This window comes from Heteronotia binoei, chromosome 21, assembly GCF_032191835.1.
Source record: "Heteronotia binoei isolate CCM8104 ecotype False Entrance Well chromosome 21, APGP_CSIRO_Hbin_v1, whole genome shotgun sequence".
Lineage (NCBI taxonomy): Eukaryota > Metazoa > Chordata > Lepidosauria > Squamata > Gekkonidae > Heteronotia > Heteronotia binoei.
This window is the reverse complement of record NC_083243.1, coordinates 2,784,270-2,800,664: the sequence shown is the minus strand read 5'-3', so window position 1 is coordinate 2,800,664 and position 16,395 is coordinate 2,784,270. Positions and strand designations below refer to the sequence as shown.

The window sequence follows — 16,395 nt, the reverse complement described above, 5'->3', positions numbered from 1 at the left end:
GCTCGAGAGTCATGGAGTAAAAGGACAGGTCCTCTTGTGGATCAAAAACTGGCTAATTAATAGGAAGCAGAAAGTGAGTATAAATGAGTAGTCTTCGCAGTGGTGGAAGGTAAGCAGTGGGGTGCCGCAGGGCTCAGTACTGGGTCCCATGCTCTTTAACTTGTTCATTAATGATTTGGAGTTGGGAGTGAGCAGTGAAGTGGCCAAGTTTGCAGATGACACTAAATTGTTCAGGGTGGTGAGAACCAGAGAGGATTGTGAGGAACTCCAAAGGGACCTATTGAGGCTGGGTGAGTGGGCGTCATCGTGGCAGATGAGGTTCAATGTGGCCAAGTGCAAAGTAATGCACATTGGGGCCAAGAATCCCAGCTACAAATACAAGTTGATGGGGTGTGAACTGGCAGAGACTGACCAAGAGAGAGATCTTGGGGTCGTGGTAGACAACTCACTGAAAATGTCAAGACAGTGTGCGATTGCAATAAAAAAGGCCAACACCATGCTGGGAATTATTTCAAGGACAACTCTTACTAGAGCTATGGCTGACCCAAGGCCATTCCAGCAGTTGCAAGTGGACAAGAAGAAGAATTGCAGATTGATACCCCACCCTTCTCTCTGAATTAGAGACTCAAAATCTCCTATATCTTCTCCTCCCACAACAGACACCCTGTGATGTGGGTGGGGCTGGAGAGGGCTCTCACAGCAGCTGCCCTTTCAAGGACAACCTCTGCCAGAGCTATGGCTGACCCAAGGCCATTCCAGCAGGTACAAGTGGAGGAGTGGGGAATCAGACCTGGTTTTCCCAGATAAGAGTCCGCGCACTTAACCACTACACCAACCTGGGTCTTCACATAGCTTCACAGCAGAGCTGCCTTGGTTTGCTGTGGAAGTACTAGATTCAAGTCCAGTTGCCCCTTAGAGATGAACAAGATTTTTGGAGCATGAATGTTCAAGAGGCAATGGTCCCTTTGTCAGGTGACTGAATACGATTGCAGAGTCCGACTCCTGCCAAGACCTGGGGAATACAGGCCCGGCCCAGCGCAGAACACGTTCTGAGGCAGAAAGAAGCTGAGAGGACATCAGAGAACAAATGGCCGCTGAGTCACCATGGTAACCTCCGGAAGGTTATCCGTCTCCCTCCTCGCCACATGACCCCTTGGCAGCCGCTGCCTTCTCATCTCTGTGCGTGGCCGCCGAGGCATCATTTGCAGTCAGAGATGCTAATAAGGCCGGAGAAATAAAATAATTTCATTACCAGGGTTCCATCTTGTCCTGCTAAAAGCCTAGAAATTAATTTGTTTTCGTGACAAAAAGAATCATTACATTTTACTGCCTTCTATTGAATCAGGGCTTCCATCCGGAGCGGCTTGACTGCAAATGAGGGGGGCTGCAAATCCCCCCCCCCACACTCAGCCTAAGCTACCCAACAGCATGAATTAGGGGAGGGAGATCCCCCTCCCACAAATAACTCCTTGGAGGATAAAAAGAAATACATCTTCTCCGGCAACATTTATGGTCACTGGCAACAACTCTGTGTGATCTTAGGAAGAGAAGCCTCTTTTTCCACCCTTGCTGCCTGGAACTTTTCACTGCTGGGGCTGAGATGTGGGGGCTTTTGGTGCTCAGGCGTGGAACACCCCCGCCCCCCCCCCCAGGCCTGTCCTTGGTGGCACAGGAACTGTGGATCTCCCTTTCCAGAGAGATTCATTGGCCTCTCTCTATTCTGGTCTTCCACCAGCAGCTAAAGGCTCTTGTGTTTCGTACTGCATTGCCTTCCTTACTAACTCTTATTAGCCGTCCTGCCTGTTTGTGTGTTTTGTTTAACGGCTTTTGCAGCCCCGTGGCGCAGAGTGGTAAAACAGCAATACTTTACCAAAGGGTGATTAACATAAGAACATAAGAGAAGCCATGTTGGATCAGGCCAACGGCCCATCCAGTCCAACACTCTGTGTCACACAGTGGCAAAATTTTTTTATATACACACACACACACTGTGGCTAATAGCCACTGATGGAGCTGTGCTCAATATTTTTATCTAAACCCCTCTTGAAGGTGGCTATACTTGTGGCCGCCACCACCTCCTGTGGCAGTGAATTCCACATGTTAATCACCCTTTGGGTGAAGAAGTACTTCCTTTTATCCATTTTAACCTGACTGCTCAGCAATTTCATCGAATGCCCACGAGTTCTTGTATTGTGAGAAAGGGAGAAAAGTACTTCTTTCTCTACTTTCTCCATCCCATGCATTATCTTGTAAACCTCTATCATGTCACCCCGCAGTCGACGTTTCTCCAAGCTAAAGAGTCCCAAGCGTTTCAACCTTTCTTCATAGGGAAAGTGCTCCAGCCCTTTAATCATTCTAGTTGCCCTTTTCTGGACTTTCTCCAATGCGGAATTAACATGTGGAATTCACTGCCGCAGGAGGTCGTGGCGGCTACAAGCATAGCCAGCTTCAAGAGGGGGTTAGATAAAAATATGGAGCAGAGGTCCATCAGTGGCTATTAGCCACAGTGTGTGTGTGTATATATAATTTTTTTGGCCACTGTGTGACACAGAGTGTTGGACTGGATGGTCCATTGGCCTGATCCAACATGGCTTCTCTTATGTTCTTATTGCAGTACTTTGGTCTGAACTCTCTGCTCACGAACTGAGTTCGATTCCAGCAGAAGCTGGATTCAGGTAGCTGGCCCAAGGCTGACTCAGCCTTCCATCCTTCCGAGGTCGGTAATATGAGTACCCAGCTTGCTGGGGGGAAAGTTGAACAAAGCAGGAGTCAAGTATCACATTTAAGACCAACCGATTTTTATTTAGAACGTAAGCTTTCGTGTGCTTACGTTCTAAATAAGAATTGGTTGGTTATAAACTTGACTCCTGCTTTGTTCAACTGCTTCAGACCGACACGGCTGCCCGCTTGGATCTATCTACATGGGGGGAAAGTGTAAAAGACCGGGGAAGGCAATGGCAAACCACCCCGTAAAAAAGTCTGCTGTGAAAACGTTGTGAAAGCAACGTCACCCCAGAGTCAGAAATGACTGGTGCTTGCACAGGGGACCTTTCCTTTCCTTAATAGCTTTAACTATTTTGTATATCAAAGATTTCAGGTTTTCACGGCTGGTAACATCATTAGGGTTTGTAGAATCTTTCGGGCTCAAGTGCCGTGTTCTACTGGAGAAAGTTTTCCTTCCAGACGTTTCGTTAGCTGTGGAGAACATCCTCAGTGGCGTTGCAGCCGGAGCAGGCGCTCTGACCTTCTTGGCTGCTGTGCATTGAGTGCATGGCCTTGGGTTAGCCATAGCTCTGGCAGAGGTTGTCCTTGAAAGGGCAGCTGCTGTGAGAGCCCTCTCCAGCCCCACCCACCTCACAGGGTGTCTGTTGTGGGGGAGGAAGGGAAAGGAGATTGTGAGCCGCTCTGAGACTCTTCGGAGTGGAGGGTGGGATATAAATCCAACATCATCATCTTCTTCTACAATTGTATCATCCCAAAACCAGCCCCCCCCCCCACCGTCTGTGGGAAAATTGTCTTCCACAAAGCCGGTCTCTGGTGCCAAAAAGGTTGGGGCCAGCTGAGCTAGAGGGAACACAGACTCAAGTGGCCCTTTGAGCATGGCTCCCGATGTGAGAGTTCTGCACTGGGCTGCAGGTGAACAACCCCAAAGGCACAAACAAACCAGGGCAGGCTTAGGAAAGCCCCTGAAGGTGTGTGTGTGTGGAGCATGAAGAACTGAGCATCCAGATGAGAAGGGGGAGACTGCCATCTAGTGGGCACACCGGGCTCCACTCACGTCTCTGTGCCGAAAATGCATTTTGCAGGAGTAGGTTGCCAACTCCAGGTCAGGAAATCGCAAGAGATTGGGGGGGGGGGGGCGTCCTGGGCGCAGGGTTTGGGGAGAGGAAGGGCCCCAGCTGGGCATAATGCCATAGAGCAGGGGTGTCAAACTCATTTGTTATGAGGGCCGGATCTGACATAAATGAGACCCTGTCAGGTTGGGCCAGGCCGTGTTGGGCCAGGCCAGGCGTGTACTTATTTAAGATTAGGTAGCTGAGATATAAACTTTTTAAAGGGCACAGATGGACACGACTTTAAAAAAACCCCTTAAAATAAAATATACTTAACACATTAACAGTAGCTGGCCTTAACGGTGCTTTCTTTGTGTTTCTCCCATGGGATCCAGGGAACTGAGCAAAGGAAGCTCTTTCCCACCCCTCCCCAGGGGACCAGAAGGGGGAGGAGCCTCAACCAATTGAGAAAATCAATTTTGCTCTGTAGCTCTGCTGTGTGATTGCGCAAGCCTTGCAAAACAAGCTGGATGATGAAGGGGGCAAGAGAGAGGGAGAACGAAGCAGACAAGAGCCAGTTGCTCGGGGGCCTGATAGGAGCTCTCCGGGGGGGGGGGGGGGGCTGATTTGGCCCCCGGGCCGCATGTTTGACACCATCCCCCAAGCAACCTGGGGAACTGATCTCTGCAGTGCGGAATTCATTGCCATTGAGAAATACGGGAAAACAGCTGGAGGAAAAAAAAACATAAGAAAAGCCCTGTTGGATCAGGCCAATGGCCCCTCCAGTCCAACACTCTGTGTCACATAAGAGAAGCCCTGCTGGATCAGGCCAGTGGCCCCTCCAGTCCAACACTCTGTGTCACATAAGAGAAGCCATGTTGGATCAGGCCAGTGGCCCCTCCAGTCCAACACTCTGTGTCACATAAGAGAAGCCATGTTGGATCAGGCCAGTGGCCCCTCCAGTCCAACACTCTGTGTCACATAAGAGAAGCCATGTTGGATCAGGCCAATGGCCCATCCAGTCCAACACTCTGTGTCACATAAGAACATAAGAGAAGCCATGTTGGATCAGGCCAGTGGCCCCTCCAGTCCAACACTCTGTGTCACATAAGAGAAGCCCTGTTGGATCAGGCCAATGGCCCCTCCAGTCCAACACTCTGTGTCACATAAGAGAAGCCCTGTTGGATCAGGCCAATGGCCCCTCCAGTCCAACACTCTGTGTCACATAAGAGAAGCCCTGTTGGATCAGGCCAATGGCCCATCCAGTCCAACACTCTGTGTCACATAAGAACATAAGAGAAGCCATGTTGGATCAGGCCAGTGGCCCCTCCAGTCCAACACTCTGTGTCACATAAGAGAAGCCCTGTTGGATCAGGCCAATGGCCCATCCAGTCCAACACTCTGGGTCACATAAGAGAAGCCCTGCTGGATCAGGCCAGTGGCCCCTCCAGTCCAACACTCTGTGTCACATAAGAGAAGCCCTGTTGGATCAGGCCAGTGGCCCCTCCAGTCCAACACTCTGTGTCACATAAGAGAAGCCATGTTGGATCAGGCCAGTGGCCCCTCCAGTCCAACACTCTGTGTCACATAAGAGAAGCCATGTTGGATCAGGCCAGTGGCCCCTCCAGTCCAACACTCTGTGTCACATAAGAGAAGCCCTGTTGGATCAGGCCAATGGCCCCTCCAGTCCAACACTCTGTGTCACATAAGAGAAGCCATGTTGGATCAGGCCAGTGGCCCCTCCAGTCCAACCCTCTGTGTCACATAAGAGAAGCCGTGTTGGATCAGGCCAATTGCCCATCCAGTCCAACACTCTGTGTCACATAAGAGAAGCCCTGTTGGATCAGGCCAATGGCCCATCCAGTCCAACACTCTGTGTCACACAGTGGCCAATATATGAGGGCTGCATCTGACATATATATATATATATATATATATAGACACACACACTGTGGCTAATAGCCACTGATGGACCTCTGCTCCATATTTTCATCTAACCCCCTCTTAAAGCTGGCTATGCTTGTAGCCGCCACCACTTCCTGTGGCAGTGAATTCCACGGGTCAATCACCCTTTGGGTGAAGAAGTACTTCCTTTTATCCATTTTAACCTGTCTGCTCAGCAATTTCATCGAGTTCCCACGAGTTCTTGTATTGTGAGAAAGGGAGAAAAGTACTTCTTTCTCTACTTTCTCCATCCCATGCATAATCTTGCAAACCTCTATCATGTCACCCGGCAGTCGACGTTTCTCCAGGCTGAACAGCCCCAAGCGTTTCAACCTTTCTTCATAGGGAAAGTGTTCCAACCCTTTAATCATTCTGAGTCGAAAAGCCTCCGCGCCAACCAGCCCCACAAATGAATTACAAATACAAATTCTTATAAAAAGTAGCCCATTTCATAAACCAAGACATACAAAACGCAATGTCAAGCCACTCCAATCCGGTTCCCAAAATGCAATTCCAGCAACTGCTGGCAAGTGGATTTCGCTGTGTGCAAGCGCAAAATCCAGTTGCAAAGTGAATCAAATCCGGATTGCGAGTGTGTTATCGGGCGCCTGTGAAACGCGCTCCTTTGCATTCGCTGATCTCCCCTCGGCATCGGACGGGACCATTCCCAGCTCGGGAGGGGTGGCCATCTCCCCCGAGGCGGCGCGGCGTGGCACGTCCCGCCTGCGCATGCTCACTCGGCTCGCTCTCGCCCTCCCGCTCCCGGCCGCCCTTGCCAGGTTCCAAGAGGGCGGGCCGAGAGGACACCATCTCCCCGCCTCTTCCGCCTCCGGCCGGCCAATGAGGGCGTCGCAGGAAGCGCCGCGCGGGAGGTTCGAACGGGGCGGCGGTTGGCGGCGCGAGGGAGCTGCGGAGGCCCCGGGAGGTGAGGCGGGCCGGGCCGGGCCAGGCCCCGGCGGGGAAGGGACCTTTTCGGCACCCCCGCCCCCCCCATGACCCGGGCAGGGCACGGTTGCCAACCCCCAGGCGGGGGCGGGGGATCCCCCGGGTTGAAGCCCCTCCCCCTGGCTTGGAGCCCCTCCCCCCGCTTCAGGGCCGTCAGAAAGCACAGGGGGGAGGGGATGTCTGCTGGGAACCCCATCAGTCCCCAGGGAGGACGATGCCCATAGGGGATAATGGAGAATTGATCCGGTGGTGTCTGGGGCTCTGGGGGGCTGTCTTTTGGGGTAGAGGCACCAAACTTTCAGTATAGCATCTGGTGCCTCTCCCCAAAATACCCTCCAAGTTTCGAAAAGATTGGACCAGGGGGTCCAATTCTGTGAGCCCCCAAAGAAGGTGCCCCTATCCTTCATTACTTCCTATGGAAGGAAGGCATTGAAAAGGTGTGTGGTCCCTTTAAATGTGATGGCCAGAACTCCCTTTGGAGTTCACTTGTGCTTGTCACAACCTTGCTCCTGGCTCCACCCCCCAAAAGTCTCCTGGCTGCACCCCCAAAGTCCCCAGAGATTTCTTGAATTGGACTTGGCAACCCTACTGCCAATCCCCAGGTGGGGGCAGGGGATCCCCCGGTTTGGAGGGCCTCCCCCCCGCTTCAGGGCTGTCAGAAAGCAGAGGGGGGGGGGGAGGGAATGTCTGCTGGGAACTCTTTCGTGAGCTCTCTAAGCACACTTCATCAGACGAGGGGATCAGGTATTGTGGCTGGAATACATGCAGTTTGTTGATGAAGTATGCAGACTGATCCCCAGGACTGAACAGGGATATTGTTTTTTTTTTATCTCATTACAAATGCTAAACCCGCTCTCAGTGAGTATAGCTGTACATCCACAGTATTCCAACGCATTTCTCTTTTATAATAGTGAATCAGAATAATGTTTTATATTGACATGCTCAAATGAGGGATATTGCCTATTCATCTCATTACATATACCTAACCCATTTTCATTTTATGTATTCTTCTATATTTTCTAATGGCAGACTGGAATGATGTTTATAACGCATAGATTGATGCTAATAAGTAAATTAGGTGGACGGCAACTAGGAAATACACGTCCTTTTATGATTCACCTAGATTTACAGAAGCACGAATTGGCAGAGGACTTTATTACCTTTTATGGCTATCCAGACCAAATGGCCAAGCCACACTGCTTTACCATATGACCAGTCTGCATACTCACTCAACAAACTGGTTGTATTTCAGCCCACAATGCCTGATCCCCACATCTGATGAAGTGTGCTTAGAGAGCACGCGAAAGCTGACGTTCTGAATAAAACTTGGTTGGTCTTAAAAGTGCAACTTGACTCCTGCTTTGTTCAACTGACTGTCGATTAGGGCAGGCCCCTGAGATGCAAAGGTGGAAGTTCTGATTTGCATTCCAGGTGCTTGCAGACACAAGCCCACAGATGTAATTAGGGTTGCCAGCCTCCAGCAGATCTCCCATTTTTACAACTGATCCCCAGCTGGCAGAGAAAATGGCTGTTTTAAAGGGTGACCCCTCTGGCATGCTGAGGCTTCTACCCAAACCACCCCCAAAGTCTCCAGGTCTTTTGAACACAGAAATTTCCTTGTGTATATGAGTGTCAGAATGGTGTCTCTCTGTCTACAGTAACAGAGGTGGCATTCTGACACCCTGCCCCTAAAGCTATTGGGCCATAACAGATCCTGAAGTTTCCCACCTAGCTCCGGTAAGGTCCTTTATGGCTCACCTAATAGTTTAAGTTGTGCACCCCTGATCTGCTCTGTCCATTGTTAGTTCAGTTTTAAAAGGATTATTAAACCAGTTCCATCAGTTGATTATTTAAAGAGAGTGTTTGCAATAAGCTGTCTTTCTCTGGTGTAGACTATGTCTTTTACAATTTAGATACGAAACAACTATAATTGCTGTTAGATACAAGTCATAGACATTTTTTAAGAGTTATATCAGTGTGTTTTTTGGGGGGTCGGGGGGGGGGTTCCTAGCCTAAATACAAATCAGGCTTTCCAATGCTATTGGATAAAAATATGGAACAAAGGTCCATCAGTGGCTATTAGCCACAGTGTGTGTGTGTGTATGTATATATTGTGCGTATAGGTATATATTGGCCACTGTGTGGGCCATTGGCCTGATCCAACATGGCTTTTCTTATGTGACACAGAGTGTTGGATTGGATGGGCCATTGGCTTGATCCAACATGGCTTTTCTTATGTTCTTATGTGACACAGACTGTTGGACTGGATGGGCCATTGGCCTGATCCAGCATGGCTTTTCTTATGTGACACAGAGTGTTGGATTGGATGGGCCATTGGCCTGATCCAACATGGCTTTTCTTAAGTTCTTATGGGACACAGAGTGTTGGACTGGATGGGCCTTTGGCCTGATCCAACATGGCTTCTCTTATGTGACAGAGTGTTGAACTGGATGGGCCATTGGCCTGATCCAGCATGGCTTCTTTTAAGTTCTTATGTGACAGAGTGTTGGACTGGATGGGCCATTGGCCTGGTCCAACATGGCTTTTCTTATGTTCATATGTGACACAGAGTTTTGGATGGGATGGGCCATTGGCCTGATCCAGCATGGCTTCTCTTCTTATGTGACACAGAGGGTTGCACTGGATGGGCCTTTGGCCTGATCCAACATGGCTTCTCTTATGTGACACAGAGTGTTGGACTGGATGGGCCATTGGCCTGATCCAACATGGCTTCTCTTATGTTCATATGTGACACAAAGTGTTAGACTGGATGGGCCATTGGCCTGATCCAACATGGCTTCTCTTATGTTCTTATGTGACACAAAGTGTTGGACTGGAGGGGCCACTGGCCTGATCCAACATGACTTCTCTCATGTTCTTATGTGACACATAGTGTTGGACTGGATGGGCCACTGGCCTGATCCAACACGGCTTCTCTTATGTGACACAGAGTGTTGGACTGGAGGGGCCATTGGCCTGATCCAACACGGCTTCTCTTATGTGACACAGAGTGTTGGACTGGATGGGCCACTGGCCTGATCCAACATGGCTTCTCTTATGTGACACAGAGTGTTGGACTGGAGGGGCCATTGGCCTGATCCAACACGGCTTCTCTTATGTGACACAGAGTGTTGGACTGGATGGGCCATTGGCCTGATCCAACAGGACTTCTCTTATGTGACACAGAGTGTTGGACTGGAGGGGCCATTGGCCTGATCCAACATGGCTTCTCTTATGTGACACAGAGTGTTGAACTGGATGGGCCATTGGCCTGATCCAGCATGGCTTCTTTTAAGTTCTTATGTGACACAGAGTGTTGGACTGGATGGGCCATTGGCCTGATCCAACATGGCTTCTCTTATGTTCTTATGTGACACATAGTGTTGGACTGGATGGGCCACTGGCCTGATCCAACACGGCTTCTCTTATGTGACACAGAGTGTTGGACTGGAGGGGCCACTGGCCTCATCCAACACGGCTTCTCTTATGTGACACAGAGTGTTGGACTGGAGGGGCCATTGGCCTGATCCAACACGGCTTCTCTTATGTGACACAGAGTGTTGGACTGGAGGGGCCACTGGCCTGATCCAACATGGCTTCTCTTATGTTCTTATGTGACACATAGTGTTGGACTGGATGGGCCACTGGCCTGATCCAACACGGCTTCTCTTATGTGACACAGAGTGTTGGACTGGAGGGGCCACTGGCCTCATCCAACACGGCTTCTCTTATGTGACACAGAGTGTTGGACTGGAGGGGCCACTGGCCTGATCCAACATGGCTTCTCTTATGTGACACAGAGTGTTGGACTGGAGGGGCCATTGGCCTGATCCAGCATGGCTTCTTTTAAGTTCTTATGTGACACAGAGTGTTGGACTGGATGGGCCATTGGCCTGATCCAACATGGCTTCTCTTATGTTCTTATGTGACACATAGTGTTGGACTGGATGGGCCACTGGCCTCATCCAACACGGCTTCTCTTATGTGACACAGAGTGTTGGACTGGAGGGGCCATTGGCCTGATCCAACACGGCTTCTCTTATGTGACACAGAATGTTGGACTGGATGGGCCATTGGCCTGATCTAACATGGCTTCTCTTATGTTCTTATGTTCTTAATTCCTTAGCTTTTAAATTGCCCTGTGGCAATGTAGTAAGGTTCCGAATTATTCTAAATAATTGGGCCGGGCGCGAATTTGCAGATGCAATCTTAGCCGCAAAGTATGTCTTCTTTGCGTCCTTGACTGCCATCTCATAGGACTTCATAAACTTCCTATAAGATGTTCTAGTCGCTTCATTACGAGTACGCCGCCACTGCCTCTCTAGCCGTCTAAGACCTTGTTTCAGCTGGCGTAATTCCGGGGTATACCACGGGGCCAGCTTAGTCCGAGGTCGCAGAGGGCGCCGAGGTGCGATCTCCTCGATGGCCTTAGAGAGCCGGCTATTCCAGGTCTCAATCAGGTCATCGAGGGAGTCGCCAGAGGGCCAGGGGTCCCGCAGAGCCATCTGGAACCTTTCCAGGTCCATTTGGCTCCACGGGCGAGCCATAATCGGCTCTTCGCCTAAACAGGTTTGGGGAGGCATATCTACACGGGCCTTGAGGGCGAAGTGATCCGACCATGGCACCGCCTCTGCGGTTATATCGCTCACTGCTACCCCAGCCGCAAAGATCAGGTCTAACATGTGTCCGGCCTGGTGGGTGGGGGTTACAACAAATTGAGAGAGTCCCAGTGTCGCCATGGAAGACACTAGGTCCGCCGCCTGACTGGAGGACGGGTCATCAGCATGGACGTTAAAGTCACCCAGGATTATCAGCCTTGGGTGCTCCAGCGCCCAGCCTGTCGCCGCCTCAAGCAGGGATGGTAAGGCGTTGGCTGGTGCGTTAGGCGTACGATACACCAGCCAAATCGCCAACCCCTCTCCAACCTCCCAACCCAGACTGGCACATTCAATGCCCTCGATCTTTGGGGCCGGGAGCTTATGTTCTTGTGGATCTTTTGAAAGCTGATATGTAAAGAGATGAAATCCCTTTTCCTTGCTTTGGTCTCTTTCTTTTTTATATTAAGAAATTATTTCCCCAGAGAAATTTCTATGTCTTTGTTGTTGCAGCATGCGAGCGCTGGTCACTATGATTGCGACACCACTGAAAAACCCAGGGGTCTCAGACTGCCTCCGCTCTTCTCCCAGAAGAGAACCTGCGCGCTTAAAGTCTGTTTGCCTCGACAGCATTCCCAGGGGCACGCCTCTCAAACATCTTGCAAAATTTCAGGCGGTTTCAGTTTCCGCAGTCAGAGAAGCTGCTCTTTCTTGCCCAATGGGCTTGGGAGAAGATAGACAAAAAAGAGATGTTTTCCAGTCTACTGTGCTGTCTACTGCCACTTGTGCTAAAGGCTTCCCTGACATCAGTGAAATAAAGCCAGTTTTTGGAGACGAACTGGGGCAGCTTGCCTTCCGTCCGAAAGAGGGAGCCATGCTAAAGAAGGCGCTGCTGAAGCGCAAGGCGTGCGAACCGCTGCCCCTCGGATCGCCAGCAAAATCCTCCCCTCGAACGGAGCCCAGGATGGTGCTTGCCAACCGACAGAACCAGCTGCCGGGGAGGGAACTGGGAGACACCCAGAGCACCACGGATTTCATTCTTACTCCTGATCGGCATCTGAACCTTTTGGAAAGGCGGGATAAAAAAAACGGAGCTGGAAGCATGCAGGAGGAAGGGCCGTTCAAGAAGCCTCTTGGAGTGGCCAGAGGTTTGTTTCTCATTTCCTTGGGGAGGGGCGGTGGCTCATTGGTAGAGCATCTGCTTGGTAAGCAGAAGGTCCCAGGTTCAATCCCCGGCATCTCCAACTAAAAAGGGTCCAGGTAAGTAGGGGTGAAAAACCTCAGCTTGAGACCCTGGAGAGCCGCTGCCAGTCTGAGAAGACAGTACTGACTTAAGGCGAGGGACGGTGTCTCAGTGGCAGAGCATCTGCTTGGTAAGCAGAAGGTCCCAGGTTCAATCCCCGGCATCTCCAACTAAAAAGGGTCCAGGTAAGTAGGGGTGAAAAACCTCAGCTTGAGACCCTGGAGAGCCGCTGCCAGTCTGAGAAGACAGTACTGACTTAAGGCGAGGGACGGTGTCTCAGTGGCAGAGCATCTGCTTGGTAAGCAGAAGGTCCCAGGTTCAATCCCCGGCATCTCCAACTCAAAAGGGTCCAGGCAAGTAGGCGTGAAAAACCTCCGCTTGAGACCCTGGAGAGCCGCTGCCAGTCTGAGTAGACAATACTGACTGATGGACCCAGGGTCTGATTCAGTATAAGGCAGCTTCATTAGGGGAGGGATGGTGGCTCAGTGGCAGAGCATCTGTGTGGTAAGCAGGAGGTCCCAGGTTCAATCCCCGGCATCTCCAACTCAAAAGGGTCCAGGCAAGTAGGCGTGAAAAACCTCAGCTGGGGACCCTAAAGAGCGGCTGCCAGTCTGAGTAGACAAGACTGACTTTGGTGGACGCAGGGTCTGATTCAGTAGAAGGCAGCTTCAGATGTTCATATATGTGGCCTACCTGGAAATCCATGTTTGGGATGTGAGCGCCAGCTTGGCCCTGTCGTTCTCCTTGGTGTTAGCGGTGCTGCTGCTGCACACTGTTGTTTGGTTCTCAGCGTATTGTGGACCAGCCGTCCTCCTGCCTCCTCGTTCCTTTTGCCTCCTGTTCTTATTGTTCTCTGTCCCACTAAGGGGTGTCGAACTCATGTGTGTCGGATCCGGCCCTCATAACAAATGTTATGTTTGTTGGGCTGGACTGGGCCATGTTGGGCCGGGCTATATTTAAGATTAAGTAGCAGAGATATAAACTTTTTAAAGGACGCAGACAAACACGACTAAAGTTTTTTTAAAAAAAACCCTTAAAACATTAGCGCTTGTTGGTCTTAAAGGTGCTTTCTTTGTATTTCTCCCACGGGATCCAGGGAACTGGGCAAAGGAAGCTCTGGCTCTTTCCCTCCCTCTCCAGGGGGACGGGGGGTGGGGAGCCTCAGCCAATGGAGAAAAGAGAGGTTTTGCTCTGTAGCTCCTGCGTGATTGAGGAAACCTAGCAAAGCAAGTTGCAGAAGGAAGCAAGAGAGAGGGAGAAGAAAGCATAGCAGAGCCAGTTGTTTGGGGGCCTGATAGGAGTCCTCTGGGGGCCTGGTTTGGCCCCTGGGCCTAATGTTTTACACCCCTGCACTGACTCATTCTGTGTGCTGCCTGGCTTTACAGTCTGCTCATTTTTTTCCCCTTTCTGTTTTAATCTGGGGGTTCCGAAAACGTATCCCCCATCATTACTTGCAGAGTGGCTGCGCCCACTGGAGTCTGGAGGAAGCTGGAGGGCTCCTATCAGCACCTTTATGAGAGCTAGTTTGGTGTAGTGGTTAAGTGTGCAGACTCTTATCTGGGAGAACCGGGTTTGATTCCCCACTCCTCCGCTTGCACCTGCTGGAATGGCCTTGGGTAAGCCATAACTCTGGCAGAATTGTCCTTGAAAGGGCAGCTGCTGTGAGAGCTCTCTCAGCCCCACCCACCTTACAGGGTGACTGTTGTGGGGGATGAAGGGAAAGGAGATTGTGAGCCGCTCTGAGACTCTGTCCTTGAAAGGGCAGCTGCTGTGAGAGCCCTCTCAGCCCCACCCACCTCACAGGGTGTCTGTTGTGGGGGAGGAAGGGAAAGGAGATTGTGAGCCACTCTGAGACTCTGTCCTTGAAAGGGCAGCTTCTGGGAGAGCTCTCTCAGCCCCACCCACCTCACAAGGTGACTGTTGTGGGGGAGGAAGGTAAAGGAGATTGTGAGCCGCTCTGAGACTCTGTCCTTGAAAGGGCAGCTGCTGTGAGAGCCCTCTCAGCCCCACCCACCTCACAGGGTGTCTGTTGTGGGGGAGGAAGGGAAAGGAGATTGTGAGCCGATTCTTCTGAGTGGAGGGCAGGATATAAATCCAATATCATCTTCTTCTGAAGGGTCAGTCTTGTCTGCTCTGACTGACAGCAGCTCTCCAGGTTCTCAGGCAGAAAAGGGTCTTTCCGGTCACCTGTTGAATGACAGGGGGCACTGATGATCAGACTTCGACGGGGACCTTTAATCATGACCACCCACACGCCAAGCTTTTCTTACACTTGGCCAGTTTATTACACTTTGTCATCGCAAAGCGAAAATGCCCGATTCAGTTCAAAGTGCAATTAGACGCAGTGGTTGTAGGTGATGTTAGCAGAGGTGGGCAAATAAATCATCCCCGCCTGTGCAGAGCTGCATTCTGCAACAAGAAGGCTGCAAAACGTCTTCCCCGACTACAGACCTTCTAGAAGCAGAGGGCCTTTGGGGATGCATCACTTACAGGCAGAGTCCGAAACGCAAGAGAAGAGAAGCGGTTGACAAGATCTCTTTTTCCTAGCCCCTCCCCCGATGCTTTGTAAGTTTCTTTCTCCCCCCGGTACTCCAGGATTTAAAGAAAACCTATCTTTTGGGCCTCATATGCAGTTTTACAATTTTAGCTAATTTGTTGGTGTTCAACTTATGTTGTAAACTGCCCAGAGCCTGGCCCAACTTGGGATGGGGTGATTCATTAAGTGTAGTAATAGTAACGGGTGAGCATGCGGCCGGTACTCCGTGGCCTGCACAGGCTGCCTATAGAGAGTACTGGATCGGCTTCAAGGTGTTAGTCCTGCATAAATTAGTTTGCTCTGAGGCCATTTTTCCTGCGCTAAATCAAAAATGTGGGAGCCGAAGGCTACAAAACTGAGCAAACTCACTAACTCGGCTTAGAGGGAACGCTGCTTCGTAACTGACTCAGCCCGATTAATGCAAGGAAGGCGGTAAAGGTCAGAGACAGGGTTGTTAAGTCAAAAGCAAGAGATTCGATCCCTTGCCAGTTTGGTGTAGTGGTTAAGTGTGCGGACTCTTATCTGGGAGAACCGGGTTTGATTCCCCACTACTCCATTTGCACCTGCTAGCATGGCCTTGGGTCAGCCAGAGCTCTGGCAGAGGTTGTCCTTGAAAGGGCAGCTGCTGTGAGAGCCCTCTCCAGCCCCACCCATCTCACAGGGTGTCTGTTGTGGGGGAGGAAGGTAAAGGAGATTGTGAGCCGCTCTGAGACTCTTCGGAGTGGAGGGCGGGATATAAATCCAGTATCTTCATTTACCTCACAGGGTGTCTGTTGTGGGTGAGGAAGGGAAAGGAGATTGTGAGCCGCTCTAAGACTCTTCGGAGTGGAGGGCGGGATATAAATCCAATATCTTCATCTACCTCACAGGGTGTCTGTTGTGGGGGAGGAAGGGAAAGGAGATTGTGAGCCGCTCTGAAACTCTTTGGAGTGGAGGGCGGGATATAAATCCAATATCTTCATCTACCTCACAGGGTGTCTGTTGTGGGGGAGGAAGGGAAAGGAGATGGTGAGCCGCTCTGAGACTCTTCGGAGTGGAGGGTGGGATATAAATCCAATATCTTCATCTACCTCACAGGGTGTCTGTTGTGGGGGAGGAAGGGAAAGGAGATTGTGAGCCGCTCTGAGACTCTTCGGAGTGGAGGGCGGGATATAAATCCAATATCTTCATCTACCTCACAGGGTGTCTGTTGTGGGGGAGGAAGGGAAAGGAGATTGTGAGCTGCTCTGAGACTCTTCGGAGTGGAGGGCAGGATATAAATCCAATATCTTCATCTACCTCACAGGGTACCTGTTGTGGTGGGGGGGGGGGGAGGAAGGTAAAGGAGATTGTGAGCTGCTCTGAGACTCTTCGGAGTGG

At 50.9% G+C, this 16,395-nt stretch overlaps 1 protein-coding gene across 1 annotated transcript in view; it reads left to right on the top strand.

Annotated features, from left to right (window-relative positions):
- The first annotated feature begins 6,615 nt into the window (after positions 1-6,615).
- LOC132588902 (uncharacterized) overlaps positions 6,616-16,395 on the top strand; it is a 36,085-nt gene continuing 26,305 nt past the window's right edge. Inside the window, exons 1-2 of the mRNA XM_060261363.1 lie at positions 6,616-6,642; positions 11,771-12,405. Of these exons, the coding sequence (XP_060117346.1) occupies positions 11,772-12,405 (634 nt within the window). The 5' untranslated portion in view covers positions 6,616-6,642; position 11,771. The remainder of the gene's footprint in view (positions 6,643-11,770; positions 12,406-16,395) is intronic.